This window comes from Olea europaea, unplaced genomic scaffold (genome assembly GCF_002742605.1).
Source record: "Olea europaea var. sylvestris unplaced genomic scaffold, O_europaea_v1 scaffold2098, whole genome shotgun sequence".
Lineage (NCBI taxonomy): Eukaryota > Viridiplantae > Streptophyta > Magnoliopsida > Lamiales > Oleaceae > Olea > Olea europaea.
The window spans coordinates 82,269-103,783 of NW_019238917.1; the positions used below are offsets into that span (position 1 = coordinate 82,269).

At 34.7% G+C, this 21,515-nt stretch overlaps 1 protein-coding gene and 1 long non-coding RNA gene across 2 annotated transcripts in view; one reads left to right on the forward strand and one right to left on the reverse strand.

The window, feature by feature from the left end:
• LOC111380129 overlaps positions 1–5,153 on the forward strand; it is an 11,057-nt gene extending 5,904 nt beyond the window's left edge. The window contains exon 2 of the long non-coding RNA XR_002700141.1: positions 3,640–5,153. This is a non-coding gene — a long non-coding RNA (uncharacterized LOC111380129). The remainder of the gene's footprint in view (positions 1–3,639) is intronic.
• Positions 358–3,549, reverse strand: LOC111380128 (glucan endo-1,3-beta-glucosidase 4-like). The gene is made up of 5 exons (XM_023003603.1): positions 3,500–3,549; positions 3,269–3,385; positions 1,341–2,588; positions 682–709; positions 358–601 (listed from the first exon to the last, which is right to left on the reverse strand). Exons 2-5 carry the CDS (start codon positions 3,330–3,332, stop codon positions 460–462), a joined length of 1,482 nt encoding a protein of 493 aa, XP_022859371.1. The 5' UTR covers positions 3,333–3,385; positions 3,500–3,549; the 3' UTR covers positions 358–459.
• Positions 5,154–21,515: the final 16,362 nt, after the last annotated feature.

A 21,515-nucleotide genomic window follows, 5' to 3' on the forward strand; every position in this document is an offset into this window, starting at 1 on the left:
AATAAAATAATATTACACGCAAATCCAAAACTTTTCCTTATTTTTTAACCACACATTTCCTATCAATACACTATTCAAAAATTCATTCTTTCCAAAAAAATGGGACTCAAACAAAGGCTAAATATGGATTTTCAACCAAAATTTAGGACAAATTTAAACCAATAACTATTGACTGCTTACTTTGAATTCAAGAACGATTCTTGGATTTAAATCTCCAATTTGTGTTTTTCTAATGACATTATAAAATACAAATTGAGACGGAACCAAGTATTTATTTTCTCAATAAAAAAAAAAAATCCTTGTCAATCTCTATCTTCACCCCCCTTCATCTGCAATAACTGATAAAACATTCACACAGACAAAAGTTAAAGGAGGTTGGATTTATCCAATAGTAATGAATATCATCTGAAGGTGCAATCTCAGTTCATCAACATGCATTCTACAAAATCTTAGCTAGCATCAAACTAAAATCAACGCAAGAATTAGTGCAGACAATGATACGATTTGGTGGAGATATATATAATTCCTAGAGCTTCTCGATGACGGACCAACCGGTCCAAATGCAGGTGGTGAAAATAGCCCACGGGTACTTGAATTCAAGCTGCCCCAAAGTATAAAAACTATTTTAGAGGCCAGTAAAGAAAATCACAAAAAGAAGAAGAACAATAGATAAACACTCACCTTCCTGTAAATCTACAGGATCCATGACCTGCATATCGATAGCCATGAACACAGGATAAGAAATTTATGCAAATTGACTATAACAAAGGCAAAAACGGACATATAGATCAACCCATAGCATGCACGATTAAAGTAGTTTTCTAGGTGAGAAAAATAAGTTACTCATCAATAGAAATGATGGACAGAAAATTTAAAGCCTTATGGAAGTAAATTTTAGTTCTTCCACGCCGAAAACAACAAGAGGGGTTGTCAGCAAACAGGAATACAATTGTGTCAGACAGTATTTTCAATAGAGTCAAGCATATATGTTAGTTTGGATTAGGAATAATTTCTGCAATATGTGCACTTTATCTAACCTTCATAATGAAGCCTGGAGTTGTGTGTAAACACGGATTATAGGAAAAAGGGGCAATGGGATAGCAGCACTGCTATTAAATATAAAGGCATGGTGTTGCTTATTACGATAAAAAGAAATAATATTTTGGTTGAAAGCAAATAATAAATTCCAATTTATTTTCAATATGAAAGCTTCAAAGGATAAAAGAAAAACTGAACATTCTTAGAAAATTCACCAGGGTGATTAAGTATCAAGGATGGGCGTAAAAAGAATAATTCACTTTATCTTGGAAGGACAATGATTAAGGGCATCAGAAACTTACTAGGATCAATAGCAGTTGTCATAGCTGTGCCATCAAAGTCACAAGTTCCTCCAGAACTGTGCATTTTTTGATAGTAATCATTGTATGCATAAGAAGCATGATTTTGCCAAGTATCAGGTAAATAGCAAGGCTGCCCTTGTTGAATAGCTCTGCAATTAGCTTGGCCAGGCCCGCAAGCCCAATTAAGACCACTTCTCAGCGATCTCTCATCTGCACCTGGTTTTGCGATACAAAAAACTGTTGATGAATTTGCACCACGACCATCTGAATTACTCAAACTAATAGAATAGACAGCAGTGCCGTTACTAAAAAGGACACCCCAATTCCTCTCTGAGACAGGACCTGGCCTTCTATCTTCATTGAACAACTCATAGATGCACGTATTTATTGGCACGTCAGGTTGACTAGGTGGACCTGAATCATTTGAAACACGCCGAATCAAGTTATTATTAAACGTTTCGGCATTTTCTACAGTGGCATAAGGTTCACTGGCACCACCAAACCAAGGCCACCCAGTTTCAGTTACCACAACTGGGATCTTCGAAAATTTAAGAGCAGCTATCGAGTTATAAGTTGCATCCACCAAAGCATCAAACATACTGTTGTAGCGAAAGAGGGTGTTCGGGTCAACAATTTGTTTGACTGAAGAGAGTGGTTGGAAAAGAGCATATTCAATAGGAAAAATACCATTGCTCTTAACATATTCATAATAAGGATAAGCATTTAACATATAAAAGGAATTTGTATTTCTTAAGAACCGAAGGATCTGGAATATTGTGGAGTTCCATGTAGTGTTAAAGGTGGCAGTAGAAGGAGGAAAGGGGCGAGGAATTAAGCCCATCGACTGTGGGGTTGAAACTTTAACTAGATAATTTAGATTTGTAGCAACTAAGGCTTTATACAGGTTATTCATAGCAGGAACCAAAACTGGTGCTGCATTTGGGATTGAAGAGAGAACTTCACTGCCCACAGCAATTGCTGTAATATTGGTCCCAGGCATATAAGCTGCAACATTTTTATTAATCCAGGTTGCTGCTGCTGATGGGGATTCTCCAATGCCTAAGACTTCTTCATTTGTAACACCAACCATGACTTCAATGCCAGTGTTCGAGAGAGCACTTAGCATGTGGGCATCAGAATCAAAGAGGCGCACATGACTTATTTGATGAGTTTTAAGAATTCTAATAATATCAGTAGCTGATGGTAGATTTGAAATATCAGTACCAATATTTATCCCAATGAATGCACCTGCACATACAAGAACAATAATTAAAAAAATTTATAGCAAATTCTACCGCACTTATTGATTTCAAACAGAAAATCTGTCCATATCTCAAATCAAAAGGCCAGTAAGTCCTACAGGAAGGTAACAGGAGCTAAAAACCAGATGAGATTGACAATAATTGAAGAAGGCAAACTTGAATGCAATCAGCTATCAGAAACTAGAATTACTTGAGCAAAAACTTAGTCTACACTAATACATTAGCAAACATTTAAAAAAAAACATATATTAATCTAAACAATAAAAGTAAAAGAATGAATTATCTTGAACTTTCACATTAAATTATCACCACTTAACAGTAAGGCAAAAAAAACTGAAACACAAAAATCATAATTTACCAATTCTCCATACCAGAGGATTGATTTTATATGAGCGCGCTGCAAGTTCAAAAAGAGTTTCATGCACAATAAGGAGATAGAAATTCTTTGAAACCAGCAATAGAACCACAAAGTTCATTTGGACTTTGTCCTTGGGAGATTATATAAATAATTTTAGGACAACATATAGAGTTCCAGCTAAGAATTGAAAAACCTGTAGAGTTCCAGCTAAGAATTGAAAAACCTAGTATTTGGTCAAACTCTGAACCACAGATGGAATAGGGTACTCAGTTCAATGGTAAAAAGTTGAGCAGGTTTTAGAACGTAACCTATTGTACTGGAGAACAGTCCACAAAATAGCAGGATTGCTTCAAGCCGTAATTCAATCATCATCAGCTACAAAAATTAGCTTCAATCTTCACCCACGCCTGCACTTTATTCTTGAACTAGAAGAGCAAATATTTTAAACAAATTGAAATGCCAAAGATACTGAGATACTGAGAGAAAGACAACTCAGTTCTTGGATGATAAAAATGGAAAAAGGGACCATGAAATGTGACCTGCTTAATGGCCTTCAAATCCTGTCGATGAGTAAACACTTGAGAAACCTGCATGCTCATTTGAGACAGTAGAATTCTAATTTCCATTTATATAGATAGTTCATGCTAACATAACTGTGTCTATGAGAGAGAGAGACAAGGTACAAAAGACAACTGTTTAATTAAAATGACAAGCTAGTAAATCAATGCAATCAGATGGGTATAAGAAGTTAATATTGAATGATTCAAGAAGACGTTAAGATAGCATCGTTAAGTAATTGCCACAAAATTGCATCATCTTAGTGTGCAATCTAGATGATAAATAAAGATTAAGCAAAATAACAGGAAACACATACCAAGATATGTTCAGATAAAGATTTATGAACTCCCAAGGGAAAAGGATATGCAGTGAGTAGATATATATTGATTAATAACCATGCGGCACACTAATTTTATAATAGCATACAAAATAATGATGGTCAATACACTGTATTAGCTCAGAATAATGGCTTGAAAGTAACCACTAAGTGGAAGAATGAATATATTTCATTCGTACTGTAAAGGTAAGTATGGAAAACAAGTTGAATGAGCTTATCCACCAAAAAACAAGAAACTGATCTTCTACAGTTCAGGCAGGCTGATGGACTAGCCAATCCGGCCCCAAAACAAATCACAACATGCTCAAAAGCTGAATGTCCTCAAACTAACCAGACATAGCTCCTCAATCGATGTCTATTGAGCTGGATGTTCCACCATGACTGACTAAAGGTCAATCCTAGGATCAAACTGAAACCCTGTTTAGTGATAGGACTGATACCTTCATATACAGAACAACTAATTTGTTAACCACAAGATTCCCAAGACCACATCCAGCACTGAGCCCAGTAGCTAAAGACCATTCAAACCACTGGTTCGTGAAGTCAGACGAACCAGGAAGATCTCTATAGACTGGAGATAGTGGGGTATGAGGATGCTCTACTTTCAATCCCGTGTGTCAGAACGTGCTCCACCAATATGAAATTATGCTGGGCAAGAGGGGATAACAACCTTCCACATAACTCATTCTACATCTATAAATAGTGGTTGGCTAGCAAACTCCAAAACTCCACCAAATAACTTTCTTAGCATTATCATTGGAGTACAACAGGTTTGTCCTACAAATGTGTCAAGGTTTTTTATGATGCATTTCCCAGTAATAAATTTCCTACCTCTACCAAAGAATCATGTATGTGGGTACTTTACGTATCCAAATCAGTATTTTGACAAAGTACCAGGAAATAAAGGTTCGACAAGATGGTATAACCAGTTATTTATCAACAAAACCAGAAAACTTACTGTCCCCATCAACCCAATGGACAAGTTCTACCAATTGCAATAAGTTAAGGATGTAAGGAATAGAAGACGCCGAGCAAACAATTCACCAAGCAATAAACCAGGGAGCTAAATTTTGTTAAATATAACTAAGGAGATTCATTCCATTTCACATCATTTCAATTCCAACAATACAATACTTGTGTGCAAAACCAAATGGACATTTTAGATGTGTCCTACTTATATATCAAGGATACCAGATGTTTGCGAAAGCTTAAATTTGATTTTAGGAGATCTCGATTTGTCACTGCTTTCGAAACATCGAAAAGCTCATGGTAAAAAAACCAAAAAAAAAAAAAAAAAACGAAAGATTAAAAAGAGATGTGGAGGTAGGATAAGAAAGATTAAAAAATAATTAAAAAATAGCAGAAAAATGAAAGAAAAGCCAAAGTATATAAGAAATCTATAATTAAAAATAGAAAAATTACTTTAGTAAAGGAATATACATCGGCAACCACCAAGCTGTAAGATGCCAAAAACTCAAGCTTAACATTCAGGAAATTTATTACATTTATTACGACAACTGTAAAAAGAGAATGATAAAATTTCCAAAATTTTAATTACATAATTATCAATGAAAACCAAACATCAGCAAAAGGCTTTTTCTACCATGAAAAATTATATTAAAAGAAGGAAGACAAAAAACAAAAAACAAAAAAAAAAAAAAAAACAAAAGGAAAAGGAAAAGAAAAGAGGAAAGGAGCTAATAATTCCTTTCGTTTTCGTTTGGAAAGATGAGTCATGGCTCCATGAACTCCCCCAACCAGGTGGCACGACAATATTTCTAATTTTGGGATTAAAGCAAAAATACCAAAAAGTATGGTTGCGAGCTTTTTTCCAGAGTTTATCGTGTTTACTGCTTATAATTTATTTCTAATTGTGGGATTAAAGCAAAAACAATCTTGCTATATATACACCATGATGTACACTTTAGTTTATATTTTATCATGTGTGATAAATCAGTGTACAAATAGCAAAACTCAAGCAAAAATACCAAAAAGTATGATTGCAAGCTTCCTATCCAGAGTTTACCGTGCTTACTACTTATAATTTACATCTTGGTTTGTCGATTCTCGGGTGTGGAAGGTTGTGCCAGGGACTAGGGATGGCAATCGGGCTCGCCGGCTTGAGCCGCCCATAGCTTGGCCCAAAAAAAGCCTGAGTACCTTGGTGGGTTATAGTAGCCTTTCTAGATTCTGAAACCTAAGATTATGGTACATATTTTTACTAGTCAACGTTAGTATAAAATGTTTTATAAGTGCTATAAAATAATATTTAAAAATACGTGAATGTCAATTAATTTAGAATTAATATCAGAAAATATATGCATGATCATGAATGGTAAATCATATATTTAATTTTCGATTAAGTAAAACTGGATGTATCAGCGTACATGGATGTGAATAATGAAATGCAAGAATGTGAAATTTTAATTAACTTATAATTAGAATTAATAACACTAAAATGCATAATTGAATATGAATATTAATTAGATGAATGTTAATGTTATTTAATTGAGAATTGTAATAGGAAATTCATATATTAATGTAAGAACACTAATGAAATGAATAGATCAAATATACATGTACATTAAGATAACTAGATGGTTAAATACAAATAGAAAATGAAAAGTAAGATATTATTGAAATAATAGAATTATAATAAGGTTAAACTTGTCCAAAAAAATAATTTTCATTTGGTGTGATATTTTATTTCAATTAAGTAAAATTAAATGTTAATTAGCATACATTGATGTGAATAATGAAATGAATTCTTATATGTGAAATTTTAATTAACTTATAATTTAATTAATAATACCGAAATGCATATATAAAGATTAATATTAATTAAATGAGTGCGAATATTAATTAATTGAGAATTAATAATAGGGATTTCATGCATTAATGAAAGCACGAAGTAAAATGAATATATCAAATCTATATATGCAACGATGATAATTAAATAGTTAAATAAATTAAATGCTTATTGAAAAACGAAAAGCAAGGTATACTTAAAAATTGAATTATAATACGACTGAACGTCATAAGAATGATTCTCACTTAATGTGATATTTATTATGCCCCTATTTGATCCCCATTACATTAAATTCCATTACATTTCATTTTTCTCTCTCCTATTTTCAACCACAATCTTTCATAAAATAATATTACACGTAAATCGAAAACTTTTCATTCTTTTTCAATAACTCATTTTTAAAAAAAATACTATTCCACCCATTAATTTTTCCACATAATGGGGGTCAAAATGGGGCTATATTATATTTTAGAGTAGATTATTCTATTCATTTATATTTTTGATGCATTTTGGACTCTTTTAATTTTTTTATTATTGTTATTATATTTTTTTTAAGGATGTCTCGAAATATTATAAAGTTTTCTTGGTTTATTTATTATTATTAAGGATGGCTCGAAATATTATAAAGTTTTCTTGTTTTTTTTTTCAGGAACTTCATGGAAAGAGGAAAAAGGAATCTGCTTTTGTTAAATGAGAATTTATGACAATCTCTTCCACAATTGTCTACCATGTTTCCTTTGTTTTGTTGTGTAGTGTGTTTATAGTTATTACAAGTACAATCATACCTTTGTGGTGGCTTGGTTCGAAAATGGATTTGTGGTCTCCATAATGTTATCCCCAGTAAAATGTGATATCTCAAAAGTAATATACCTATGTAGCAATATTACAATAATTAAGAAAATAAAATACAATCGATCATTCAACATAGTTTACTCTCAAAGTTTGAAACGAAGACTTTGACATTTTAAAATTATAGTGAAGTATCACTATTACGATGTAGAAACTCGGTTCAATTATCAATTATACTATTTTTTTTTTTGATATCCAAGTATCAACCTTACAGTAACTAAATCCTGGAATCTACACATTGGCCCCTCAAACTGCAGACAAGTTAAACCGCAGGTTGTGGTCCAAACTGACCAGTGCTCAAGAGCCCCCCCCAACTGATCTGTCAAAGTGCCAAGCAAGTCGTTTCCTATCTTTGCACCTTACCTTCCATTAGAGCTCCTGCCTTCCAAGATAAATCCTGTCTTCCAGAAGAATATCAGTCTTCCAAGAGCCTTCCAAAAATTGAACTCACGACCTCTGATCTGCCAGCCTTGAAGCGCCCTCATCTTTACCAGTTGGGATGTGCCCTGGAGGGCCAATTATACCATTTTTATAAGATAATATACTTGTTTTTCCAATTATCAATTATACTATTTTTATAAGATAATATACTTGTTTTTCTAAAATTTTATGAAATGTTTCATTTATATATTAATTAATTTGAAAATGTACTCATTGTTTCGATAAGGAATATTCTGCACGTAAATTTAAAATTCTTTTTTACTTTTTTAACATACAATTTTTTTTTAAATCACTATTTCAAAAAGTATTTTTCCAAAAAAAAAAAAAAATCATTTTTACGGTTGCCAAACAAGGACTTAAAAATGCATATCTTTAAATTTCCCCGACAAACTAGTATACAACCATTTTTTTATTGACTATGTTTAGAAATAAACATATGGAGTATCTTCAAAAGATTATTTATTTTTAAAGAGCATATTATGTAATTTAGCGAACATCTATAAGTTTAGAGAGTAAAAATTTTGAAATATTTCGACGACCTCTTTATATTTATTTGACTACTCTAAAAAAATATTTATTATTTTTCTTTATCTTTTATTTTAACTAGCTTTTCTTTGGATTACTATATTATTTTTCTACATTAAAAATTGAAATACTTTGAATGCATTTAATCATAGAGAGCCAAACCCACTCTTTAAATTAAAATATTAATTTAAATAGTATTTTGGTGGGTGATTTTAAGAATTAACTCTTTAAAATAGATAACATCTCATATTTAAAGAGTCACTTGAAGATGCTTTAAATATATTAACTTTAATTTGTAATACTAGGAGAAAAACAAATAAATAGAATTCTAATAACAATTTGGAATACCCAAAAACTCAAAAAATGTAAAACAAAAACAAAAATGAAAATAAATATAAATAAATGATAGGTTGAAAAACAATTTTTCCTCTTATTTTCAACTACACATTCTCCAATAATATAATATTACACCTGAACTCAAAACTTTTTTTTTTTTTTTAATCACATTTTCCAAAAAATCACGTTTTTAAGATACACTTTTCCCACAATGTGTTTTTAATAATGGAGCCCAAACAGCGCATAGTAGGAAAAGAGCATACGTTTGTGAACGTGAGTATAGACACCATCTATATCAATCAAAACTTGCACCTCTTCTTCTCCTAGACATAGCGCTCTTAATTATCAACCATAAAACCTATCTTTACATAATTACAGAGACAAGAAAAAAAAATTATTAAAATTGTTTTTCTTTGATTAAAAAGAAGAAAAAGAAACAAATGCTCCAATTGCATTCCCCTACTGGCCTGACTATCTCCGATTGCATTCCACCACAATCCCCACCATCTCCGGTCACATTTTACCATGGTCCGATTCACCCTTCTCTCATTTTTTCCAAGCACATTTATTAGTAACTGATTCATCCACATTGGTGTGTGCAAAATGGTGCATTGTTATTCCTTGCAATATCTTCTCGCTAATGATATCTGTCATTTGTTGCTTTAAAAGTAGTGGAATAATTACTAAAAATGATCAAACTATACATTGGTGAATCAGGTCTCTTAGTATTACTCAAGCTATGTATGCATACATACATGAGATGAAATGAAATTCTTTGCACATGAATTTCCTTTTGCTTTTTTCTTTTTTCATTTTTTGAGGCTAATATAAAAAAGGGAAAAAAAATTTACATAAGAAAAAACTTAAGAATTTTGCTATTTGTACATAAAAATGATATATTAGCGATTATCGAAAATGACGCGGAGGGAAAAAATTAAACGAAAAAGTTGATTGAGTTTTAAATTGATGAATGATAGAATGCAATGTGGGCATTGTGTAATCTCTTAAGTACACCTTGATGTACATGTAGCAAAATTCAAAACATAAATGTGTCATCCCTATCTCCGCCCCCGGATGCAACAGCGAATACACAAAAAACTGATGTAAAAATAGCTTTAAAAAAACTCTTGTGCAAATACAATTGATATTATAAATGCATCCTTGTATTCATATTTATTCAACTTCATGGAACTAAATTTTATTTACGAGTAATGGTATTTATCATTATAATGATGAAACATCGATAATATGGTAATTTAGGAGAATAATGGGACAGAATAGCTCAATTGTCATGAGAGGGAGGATTCAAATATCATATTCCATTATTGTACCTAAATTGACACATCACCGATATTCCATTATTATAATGATAAGAATAATGCTCTACGATAGTCGCTCTACGATAGTCGCTCTACAAGGCATCCCACATGACGGTTTGTGAATTGATATGTGAATGTAGTAGTTTTTTCTTACCTCATATATCAAATCACTAACCACTATATATATGCCATATAGAGTGGCTGTTGTTGTCGATTTTATCCCGTAAGTGAACAGATCGTAACAAGTAGTAAAGTGGATATTTTGAGTTCGAATTATCGTTCCCACGAGAACTATACTTTTAACGCTCAATTTATTATTCCTAACTTTTATTTGACGAAAATAAACGAAAACAACAATTGAATGCAATTTTTTTTATCTAACTACTAAAAAAATGCGAATGGATGCAACTAGAAAATGAGTGAGAATTCAAATATAAAGGACGTTAGGGCGGCGGAACAATTTCACCTAATGGTCACCTTTACTTCGTAAATCAAGATTCATACAACCTAAAGTAGTGTCCGGTCGAATTCTTCTATGGTATTCAACTTACCCATTTCGAATTCTCGTTAAGTCTATTTAATTAGTTCAATTCCATATCTCTATACAAATTAAATTTAATTAAACGAAACATTGGTTCTAAGAATTCACACACGACCGCAACAATCAATATAAGTATTTTTACACGTTATATCGATTTACTAGATTTTAACATGTGGTCTAAACAAATAATCCGCATCTCTACGCAATTATTGTTCACAAATCATTTAATTAGTGATCAAGTAATTAAATGCATTAAGAACAACATTAAAATCAACACATAAACTATAAAAGCACTAGAATCTTAATTCAACGAAATAAAGGGTTCCAAACAAGTTACGTTGTTCGCCCTAAAATCAAATTTACCTACGCATAATAATGGAGGAAAAAAACAAATTTATTAGGATATTCATCACCAGGAATTAATGGAACGTGAATAAATTTTCAATTATGCTCCAGCCGTACAACTCCGTTTGTGTAATTCTTTCTTTCCTGTCTCTGTTTGCGCATGTATTGATTTCAGCAGTAAGCAACCCAATTCCTTCACCTAGCAGCTGAAATTTTCATGTGTATGGAGATAAATTTCAGTAGTCGGCAGCCTTATTAATTCAACAATTTTCTTTGCTTCAGTTTTCGTGTCGACGGCCGCTAATTCACTCCAAACTTGCCTCACTTTCTGTGCTTGAATTTAATAATATTCTTGGCTGCCCTCTGTGTGTATGGGGGTACTTTTAAGTTTGATCCAGTCAAAGGGAGGAAATTCCACTTTGACTTTGAAAATCATGAATATTATCACATTGGCCTCTTGAATGTTAAAAGACAAGGATGCCCTTAAATGTATTATACAATTACAAAACAATGTATTGTTGAAAAGACTTTACCACCCTTTTAGTTAATAATTGAATATCAAATACTTTCCCACTTATAAAATCTCAAAACGAGTTTCTAAAACAGAAAAAAACCCATCTTTCATCTGCTTGAACCTCAACATCTCAAAAAACGTTCAAACACTGAAGTCGGAATTTTTTTTCATATCAATTTCTTCAAATCGGTAAGTATATTTACACATGTTTAATTTCTTTTTCAGTAAATTAATATACGTTTGAATAGAGAAAATTTATTTCGACATAGTAATAGTTAGTATTAATTTTTTTTAGCAGATCTTACGTATTAAAAAAAATTTGGACGGATCTATAATTTTTTTCTTCTACGTAATGCAGAAAACAGAAACGTAATCGGCTGTTTGGCTGTTAAACAGCCAACCAGTCCCGTGACTGTTAGCTGTTAAACAGCCAACAGTCGGCTGTTAACAGTCGACTGTCTGTTGACAGTCGACTATTGGCACCGATTTTTGTTGGCAATGCATTATTTTTTCTTATAATTAATAAATGAAGTTGATTAAATCCATTTTCTCATGCAAATATGATAATCCCCGTCTGTTATTTCGGTAATTTCGAATTGAATGAAAATAATCGGTGGGAATGAAGATAGACGAGTGACATACGTGGTTATATTGCAATTCCCATAATAGAGAGTACACCATACTTAGAAATGTACCATGATTTGCAAAATAAGCTGAATGTCGATCAATCTCAATACGATATGCAATTGAGATATCTATTCAATGGTTATGGGGATTCATCCATTCCGATGCCACTGGTATTCGTTACTAATGATGCTGAATTGAATTATCTATTAGAATTGAATAAAATGCATCGGACTCCAACTGTTTTTGGTGTGACTTTAATTACGAAGGATGTTATCGAAGGTGAACACGAAGATTCAGATAGGGTGGATAACAATGATCGAGGTTTTTGGGAGACAGTCGAGATAGTTCCTGCGGATGATGTGGTTATTCCCGAGACAGTTGCTTCTGATCGTGATGTCGCTATTACGCGCAGAATTCCGTCGACGGTTGAAAACAATGAGAATATAAATGAGTTTACAAATGAGAATTTGATTGCTTTATCTCGACAGAGACATGAACCGGGCGAGAGCTCACAAGTTGGAACAAGTGGACTGTCCTCCAATTCTTCCTGTGTGGCTCCCGATTATGAGGACTTGTATGTCGAGCAATTGTTTGAAACCAAGAAAGATTTGCAGAAAGCTGTTCACCGGCTGTCATTAAAATATAACTTTAAGTTCAAGGTAAAGAAATCAAACAAGTCATTATTGACAGTTGCCTGCGTCGAAGGCAGTTGCAATTGGCGCTTGAGAGCAATTAAGATGGACATGAATGAGTGCTTCGTAATTCGCAAGTATTCACGGGAACATACTTGCGAAGTGGGAATTCTTCGAAACGATCACAGGCAAGCTCGAGCATGGTTTATTAGTCGACAGATAATGCACAAGTATCAAGACCCATGGACGATCTACAGACCTTCGGACATCATTAATGACGTCCGTCGAGAGTATGGAGTGATCATGAGCTACCAGAAAGCCTGGAAGGCCAAAGAATGTGCGTTGGATGATTTAATGGGATCGGCTGAGGAGAGCTATACTAAATTGGCCAGGTATTGCCATAACATGGGGAGAACTAATCCTGACACGACATTTTTTATTGAGACGTGAAGCGATAATTGTTTTAAGTATTTCTTCATGGCTCTCGGACAATGTATTCGGGATTTTCAAAATGCAATGCGACCCGTAATTCTAGTTGATGGTACAACTCTGAAAGTTAAATATCAAGGCAAATTAATTATTGCTACATGTCAAGACGCTAACATCCAAATTTACGCTATTGCATTCGGCATAGTCGACAGCGAGAATGATCTATCCATGCGTTGGTTCTTTTCGAAACTGAGGGAAGTGATCGGGGAAGTCGAAGACCTTGCCTTTGTAACCAATCGGGGATAGTCAATAATAAACGATATCGCTGAAGTTTTTCTATAGGCACATCACGGGTATTGCATGTACCATAAACAAGGTAATTTGAAAACTAGGTATCGGGGCAGACATCGTTTCATTGTTCAGGAGAGCAGCAGAAGCTTACAGTGCTGAAGAGTGTAATAAGTTCATGTTTGAGATAGGAAGTAAATCATTACCGGCGTTGGAGTATTTGACGAACACGGGGATCGAATATTGGGCGCGATCATACTCTCCAGGACGTCGATACAACATGATGACGTCGAATAACGCGTAGTCTCTTAATGCATTGTTTAAGAAGGATCGAGAGTTACCAATTCTCGCAATGATTGAGAACATTCTTAACAAGCTGCAACAATGGTTTCATGACCGATGTGCGGCATCACAGAGTTGCCGTAGCGTGCTGGCCCCAACTCAAGAGGAGAAACTCTTTAAGGCAGCAGAGGTTGCGAGGAAGTTGAATGTGAAAGCACTAGATGAGTTCCGCTTCTCGATGCAATGTGCACGTAATACGGCATATATGGTGGACTTGACTGATAACACATGCACTTGTACGAAATTTCAGTTGGAGAGTTTTCCATGTGAGCATGCAGTTGCGGTGGCCATGTATCGAGGCTTTGCAGCGAGAACGCTATGCTCTTTGTATTATACGACTAAGTCTTGGAGAATAGCATATGCGGAGACTATATTTCCTCTGCCGGATGAAACCAGAATGGGAAGTTCCAGAGCACATTCTCCTGTTTAATGATTTGTTGCCACCAGCAGTTGAACCGCATGGTCCTGAACTTCTAAGTACATCTAGAATATTATCTACCGGAGAGTTTCCTCGACCGCGTAGGTGTGGCAGGTGTAGAGCCATAGGGCATACTCGACAATTTTGTACCAGTTAAATTTCCCTAAATGACAATTAGACAGGTACGTTCAATATTTGTTCTTCATAAATGTTCAGCGTTCTATATTTATTCTTGATAAATGGTATTTACAATGATTCATATGAAAAAATTAGTTCCATTCTCAACATATGTGTAAAATAACAAAAAATCAATTTACAAAAAAATAATTATATACATTGAACATAAATTTACAATTATTTCATAATAAAAAAATAATTACATTTACAATGTGAATGTTATATACACTGAACACAAATTTACAATTATTTCATAATCATAAAAAATAATTAAATTTATAATTCGAATGTTACATATATTTAATACAAATTTACGGGTCACCATTAAATTCGAACAAATCACATGCTAGCTTCTTTCTCCAGTTCTGTATCCACGATTGGTTGATTCCATCAATCTTATGTCCTATACTTAAAAATTCAACGTACTTAATGACAAATATGCCGCAGTAGCTGCTACAATTGAACAAGAATGGATCGGTTCAGTACTGTGTAGCTAAAAAACTAAATCTGAAAGATGAAAACAACAAAGTTCAAACACTTACCTTACGGACTGTCGCGATGTCGTCGTGTTCCGAACAATCTGCAATCTGTCCTGTACAGTCATCCCTGCTTGTCTGGCCATCATAGGAACAATTACAGCTACGGACTCCAAATTTTGCTCCAACTAGCCTTGCGTCAAACATGAATGATCTGGGTCGTACACATATATAGTTGTGTCAGCAAAAACGATCTCCAGCGTAACATAGTGCTTATTGATGCACGCTGGAATGTACATATGTGTACAATCCTCCCATGATTTTCCACCGACACTCGGCGACAATCCTATGACCTACTCGAGCATATATTCTGACACCGTGTACTCGTTACCCATAAGTTGGAGTGACTGATACTCTATGGTAACGGCACGCAGGAACTCGGTGTTTAATATGACTCGACCATGGACGTCAAATGATTTTGGATGTCTCTAAGCTCGATCTTGCAGCAAGTCCATGGCCAGGTCGATGTGTTGCATCAAAAAACACCAAAATATTATTTGTTATTTATTTAATAAATACAAAGTGATGTATACATACAAAATACGAAATGAATAGTTCACTTACATCATCGGCGAGCCAAGCTCCCGAAGTCGTGATATCTTGGAACCACTTGTAAGTGTTCGAGACCGTCCGGTTACCTATCGTGCGGGTAGCTCTGAAAAAATAGGAAAATGTTAAAATAAGCATAGACGAGTTAGCGTACAGTGCTTTATTAGAATCATACAATACTTACCCGGGGATAATTCTCCTCCACTCCGTCTCGAATGCTTTTCACTTCGCATTGTCCACCTCTTTGAATAAGTTCAAGTACGTCTCATCGATGAATGTCCTCCTCTTGGCCTCAGCAGTGAAGGGAGAAACAACATACTGTGACCGCACTCTTAACCTCTTACCGACCACCTGCTCCGTCTCATCAACAACATGTCTCTTACCCTCAATCACGATGGGCGTCCTCTCTCCCTCCGGGGCCCCCTCCTCCGTCGCCACCTCATCTGCCCCTCTCATTGGGGCCACCTCTTCCGTCACCTCATCCGTCCCCCCCATCGGTGCCTCCCCCTCTGTCACCACCTCCTCCGTCTCTCCCATCGGTGCCTCCCCCGTCGCCCCCATCGGGGCTACCCTATCCCCCTCTATAGACAACTAGAATGACTCTAATATCTCGTCATGCCAAAAATATGTGTGACCCCCCTCTCCATCACCATCTCTGCCATCTCTCCCATCCACTCTGTCCCCCCGTCGCCTAGCGGCTAAATTTCCTCTAAGTGTCGCTACCGCATCCTGAAAGTTGACAATGCAAGATCGTAGCATTCCAACATTATGGGATAGATTGTCAACCCTCCCTGTCAACTCTCGTCCCATATCATCGAGCCTCCCTGTCAGATAGTCGACCTTCCCCGTTAGATCGTCGACCTTCCCAGTCAACTCTCGTCCCAGATCATCGACCCTCTCCGTCAACTCTCATCGTAGCGCCCCGACCTCCTCCGCTATAAATCTAGTCAGACGGGCATACAAATCATCACTGTGTGTCGGCGATACACGAGCGACGTGTCTGGACGAGGGAGAAGGAGATACCCTTGGGGGTGGCGATGCCAATGGTAGCGGTGATGCCCTCGGCGGAGGCGATGCCAATGGCGACGGCAATGCCCTCGGCGGAGGCAATGCCAATGTCGACGACGATGCCCTCGACGGAGGTGATGCCAATGGTGGCAGCGATACCCTCGACGGAGGTGATCATCGATCAGCTGGACCGCTCTCCTACATAAATAACATTAAAAATTATTCAATAAATTTATACGTCGACGATATTCAATAAATTATATTTAATTCACATACCTAATCTCGATCCAGACTCGGATCAGACATCTGCTCGTCCTTGGTGTGCGGAACGCCTACATCCCGCACAAGACCCCGAGCCTCCTCTTCCATCGACGACGTCAACTTAGGTATGACTTCAAGCTGATATATTGATATTTGAACTAGTTAACGATCATGTAAACAGATTTAAACTACGTATAATATAAATCACAAATGCATAATACTTACCCAAGGATCGTCGAGGAGGGCCGATAACTGTTTTCCAGTGGGACATCCCTCCGCTCGCGACGATCTCCTATGATGCATCTGAGGGCATCGTGTCTCCCCTCGCTTCACAAAGCGGGCTCCCAGTGCAGGGACTGTCTCATACACCTACATTTGCAACACATACACTTATTATGCATAAATGTAATATACTAAAACTTTAATTTTAATTATATTAAACATTTACCTGCACCGCTAAGGGCAATCCATATTTATCGTATTTACGCATTGATCCCCTGGGCCTCGAGTGTAATCTGGTAAAGACATGTACGGTGTCTTCGTAGCATCTTCGGCCCCATGGTAGTTGTTGAACGCATCAATGTCGTCAACAACTTCCAAATGAAAAATGTCGATGGCAGTCTTTTTGTGATAACACCTCATCACACTCTCGAGGATGTAGACCAGCCCAAGTTTCAATCTATCTAGCATCTGGTTGCACCCCCTAATCGCAACCATCAACTCGGGTAGATGCATTGACCCATGTCCCTGGAAGTACGTCTCGTACAGCCTATTGCTTCTCTCAATGGCTGCATCGTCGCCCGTAATCCTTAGTTCCGTGATCAAGCTAAACTCATAAATCGAGAAACTGACGACCTTGCCCCCGAGGTCGAAGTGGAGGGAATCGCCATCGAATGTCCTCAAAAGCCGACATAGAAGTGCATTGATGATCTGTCCTGAGTACTGCACCTCTCACATCTGGTACAGTGGCCACAATAAGGACTGTCGCAGCATATCTCCGTGATGATCATCAAGCAGCTCCAACACCGCAGTAAAACTCTCAAAACTACTGCTCCAAGTAGCTTTCCCCGCCATCCGTCTCAACTCCCCATCTAAATGATACTCCATCCTACAAAAATTCAAATGTTAGAACATTGAACAATAGATAATAAAGTAACGCATAATCTCAAAAAATCAAGGCAACCGAATTATAACTATCATACAATACGCAAGACATTGACCCTAATAACAAAATAAATTCAATGCAAATTTAAAAATTAAAATAATTTAGTTTATCTTGTATTTTACATTTGGAAAATATATTTACAAAAAAAAATTCAAATTAAATACATTTAAAAAAATAAAGAATATAAATATTATTTAAATAAATTAGAACAAAATCAAAGATTATTCCATAAAAGAAAAATAAAAGGAACAAAATAAATTGTTAATTTCGGATAACATTATCTATTCAATTATTAAATTATATATAAAAAAGGGAATTATAAAAAAAACATAATTATTATTTAATCAAATTAATCTTGTAATCATTTGGAAAATATATTTACGAACAAAAAATTTTAAATTAAATACATTTTTAAAAAATTTAAAAAATAAATATATTATCTAAATAAATTTGAAAAAAAAATTCAAAGATTATTTCATAAAAGCAAAAATAAAAGGAACAAAATAAATTGTTAATTTTAGATAATATTCAATTATTAAATTACATAAATAAAATAAAAGACAATTATAAAAATTAAATAAATAACATAATTATTTAATCAAATAAAAAAATAAATTAATTATAAAAATCGAAGCAAAAAATAAATAATTAAATACATAACAGTCACTGGACCGATTGTTAACAGTCGGACCATGACTGTTTAACAGTCGGCCCATGACTGTTAACAATGATTGGGCCGACTGTTAATAGTCTGGACCGACTGTTAACAGTCGGTCCATAGACTATGAACAGTCCAGACTGTTAACAGTAGTCGTCTTCCCGCAGGCGAAATCGCCATTGTCGACGATGGAGAGGTCCAAAAATTACGAAAAATTCACACTTTTCACCCCATTCACACCCAGAATCTAACAACTTTACATGATGATAAATTTAAACCGAATAAACGTAAAAATAATGAATCTAAAAACTGAAACTTGTAATAAACTTCGAGCGCCAAAACTAACCGAAATAGTAGCGTGCAGGTATGGATTGAACATTGATGTTTTCAGCCGGTTGTTGATCGGTCGTTCTTCAGGCAGTTGGTGTCGATTTTCTTCGAAGGTCAATTGGTCGGTTTGGATAACTTTCTAACAGTCGGGTGTATAGTGAAGGGTAAAATCGTCCTTTTACTGTAAACTTATATTTTAACTTTTTTTTTATTCATTTAATGGGTCAAAGGCCAATGTTAAAATTTGCTACAGTCGAAAGGTCATTTCCATGTATTTCCTCATGTGCAGGTATCTCTTATGATAGCAGCCAACAGTCCTTTTTTATTCCCCAAGCTAGCTGCAATTTATTTCCCAAGAACTCTCCAATTTCTTTGGTTGCCTCCTCTCCGTTTTCTGTGCGTAATGGAGCCGCTATAATTGACTCCAAATTAGAGTCCAATTTTCTCCCACCCGCTCCTCCTTTTCTTCTAGGCGTATATGTATATATATATAACTTTCCACCAGCAAACTTATTTCCACAGAGGCACACGTGATCCCTTTAATTTCATTCCCACTGCAAGTCCAGCTAAGCCCAATTAAGTCCATTGCCATTTAATTTAATATTTCAATGTTTCATCTTTCCAAAATAATGCAATTGAGTCCTTCAATTTTCGAAATATGAAATTTGATCTCCTATTTTGTATCCAATGGCCAATTTAGTCCTCCAATTTTTGCCTCTTTCCTTCAATTCCTTTTCGTTCATAAATTTTTACCTATTAAACATAAAATACAAGAGTTTAGGATATAATTTGTCTAAAGAACTACCAAATATTGTCATTTTAAGTCATCGAATAAGTGTATAAAATACACTTATTAAATACCCCATAACTTAAACATTTGTTTGTCCTCAAACAAAACTATAACCTTAATAATAACAAACACACAAGCATGCAAAAATATTTGGTCAAACAGTTTTGCTATTTATCACAAGATTTGAGATCATCGTATTAAATTTACAAACCGATTCAAAGTCACAATACTAAATCAATATCCACTCTTCCAATGCAAAATCGATGTGTGTGTGTGAAGAATTAAGTAGACATTAATGAAATCACAAATTATTCCAATTTCCGACCCTCTGTGGTCAAATATATCCTTACATTTCACGTTTGATTCACACACCCCCAAACTTATTCTTTTCACTTTTTTCTCAGTGTGTAACCTAAGGTTGAATATTTCATTACTATCCTCACCCTCTCGAGCTTAAGTGGATGTTACTAGTTGCAAGTCAACACTTCAGTGAACAAGGAATTCTCCAATTATTTGATTACTTCGACCTCCAAGACTCAACTAGCTAATTATCTTGCATCAAAAGTCAAATTCCCTCAAATAAGTATTAGGGTTTAACCAAGGTATTTAGCCCTTGTTTGGTACCCATTTTTCCAAAAATACATTTTTCTCTATCTTATTTTCAACCATATACTCTTCAATAAAATAATATTACACGCAAAACTAAAACTTTTCCTTATTTTTTAACCACACATTTTTCAACAACCACTATTACAAAATGCATTTTTTCTATAAAAATGAGAAACAAACATGCTTTTAGTGCTTTTGCTTTTTTCATGCACTTGCTTTTTCTGTTTTTCACAAGTATATATATATATATATATATATATATATATATATATATATATATTCTCTCAATTAAACTTTCTAGATGACCCCTGTAGTAGGCTTTAGGCCGATGACTCCCAAATCAAATGATTTTAGGGCACCAGGTTTTTAAATACTCTTACAAGCTCACTGAACCAAGTCAAAAAGGTTCCGAAGAGAACAAATTTATTTTTTTATTTTTTCAAGTGCAACTTCGTCTCTAATTGCTTTCTAAATGACCCTTGTAACGAGTTTTAGGCCGATGACTCCCAAATCAGACGACTTTAGGGCACCAGATTTTAAGATACCCTTACAGACTTAATCACTTAAGTCATAAAAGCTTCAGAAGGAAGTTTAAAATTTTCAAATATATATGCCTTTATTAATGCAATGCCCCTTATCACACATTTATTCAAACAAACCGACCTTTAACTTGAGACTTTTGCAGAGTTTTATCATGTTAGTTTAAGATAATCCACGCATAAGTTTTCACACATGGAATCCACATTCACATCCGCATCTTCCTACGATTGTAAAGTAACTCCCAAACTGTGCTAAATTTGGTTTAAGGATAAGTAATTTAATATGGTTTAGGTAAAGCATCTACGTCCAACTAAATCAACCTATCAATAGCACGAAATAACACATTTCATCACAATGTCAAACTCAATTCTAGTGCACTTGTAATATCAGATTTTGCAAGGTTAAGTTTCAATTAGTCTAGCACGCATTTCATCTACAATTCATAAATCAATACCAAGTCTCAAATTAAATTAGCATAGCCAATCAGATTGTCTAACCCACACAAGCACACAACTAAATAAAAGAAATTTATTATTATTTTTATTTTTTTGTAATTTTTGTAATTTTTTTCTTTTTTTTTTCTCTTTTATTTTTTTATTTTATTTTTTTTTAACGAACACAC

Bases quoted from the DNA above. Each gene is read 5' to 3' on its own strand.
- LOC111380128 (XM_023003603.1), bottom strand. From the start codon at position 3,332: ATGATGATTGAATTACGGCTTGAAGCAATCCTGCTATTTTGTGGACTG. The intron at 2,589-3,268 runs GTTACGTTCTAA...TTGTATGTGCAG, and splicing joins ACTGTTCTCCAGTACAATAG to GTGCATTCATTGGGATAAAT. The intron at 710-1,340 runs GTAAGTTTCTGA...ATCGATATGCAG, and splicing joins GACAACTGCTATTGATCCTA to GTCATGGATCCTGTAGATTT.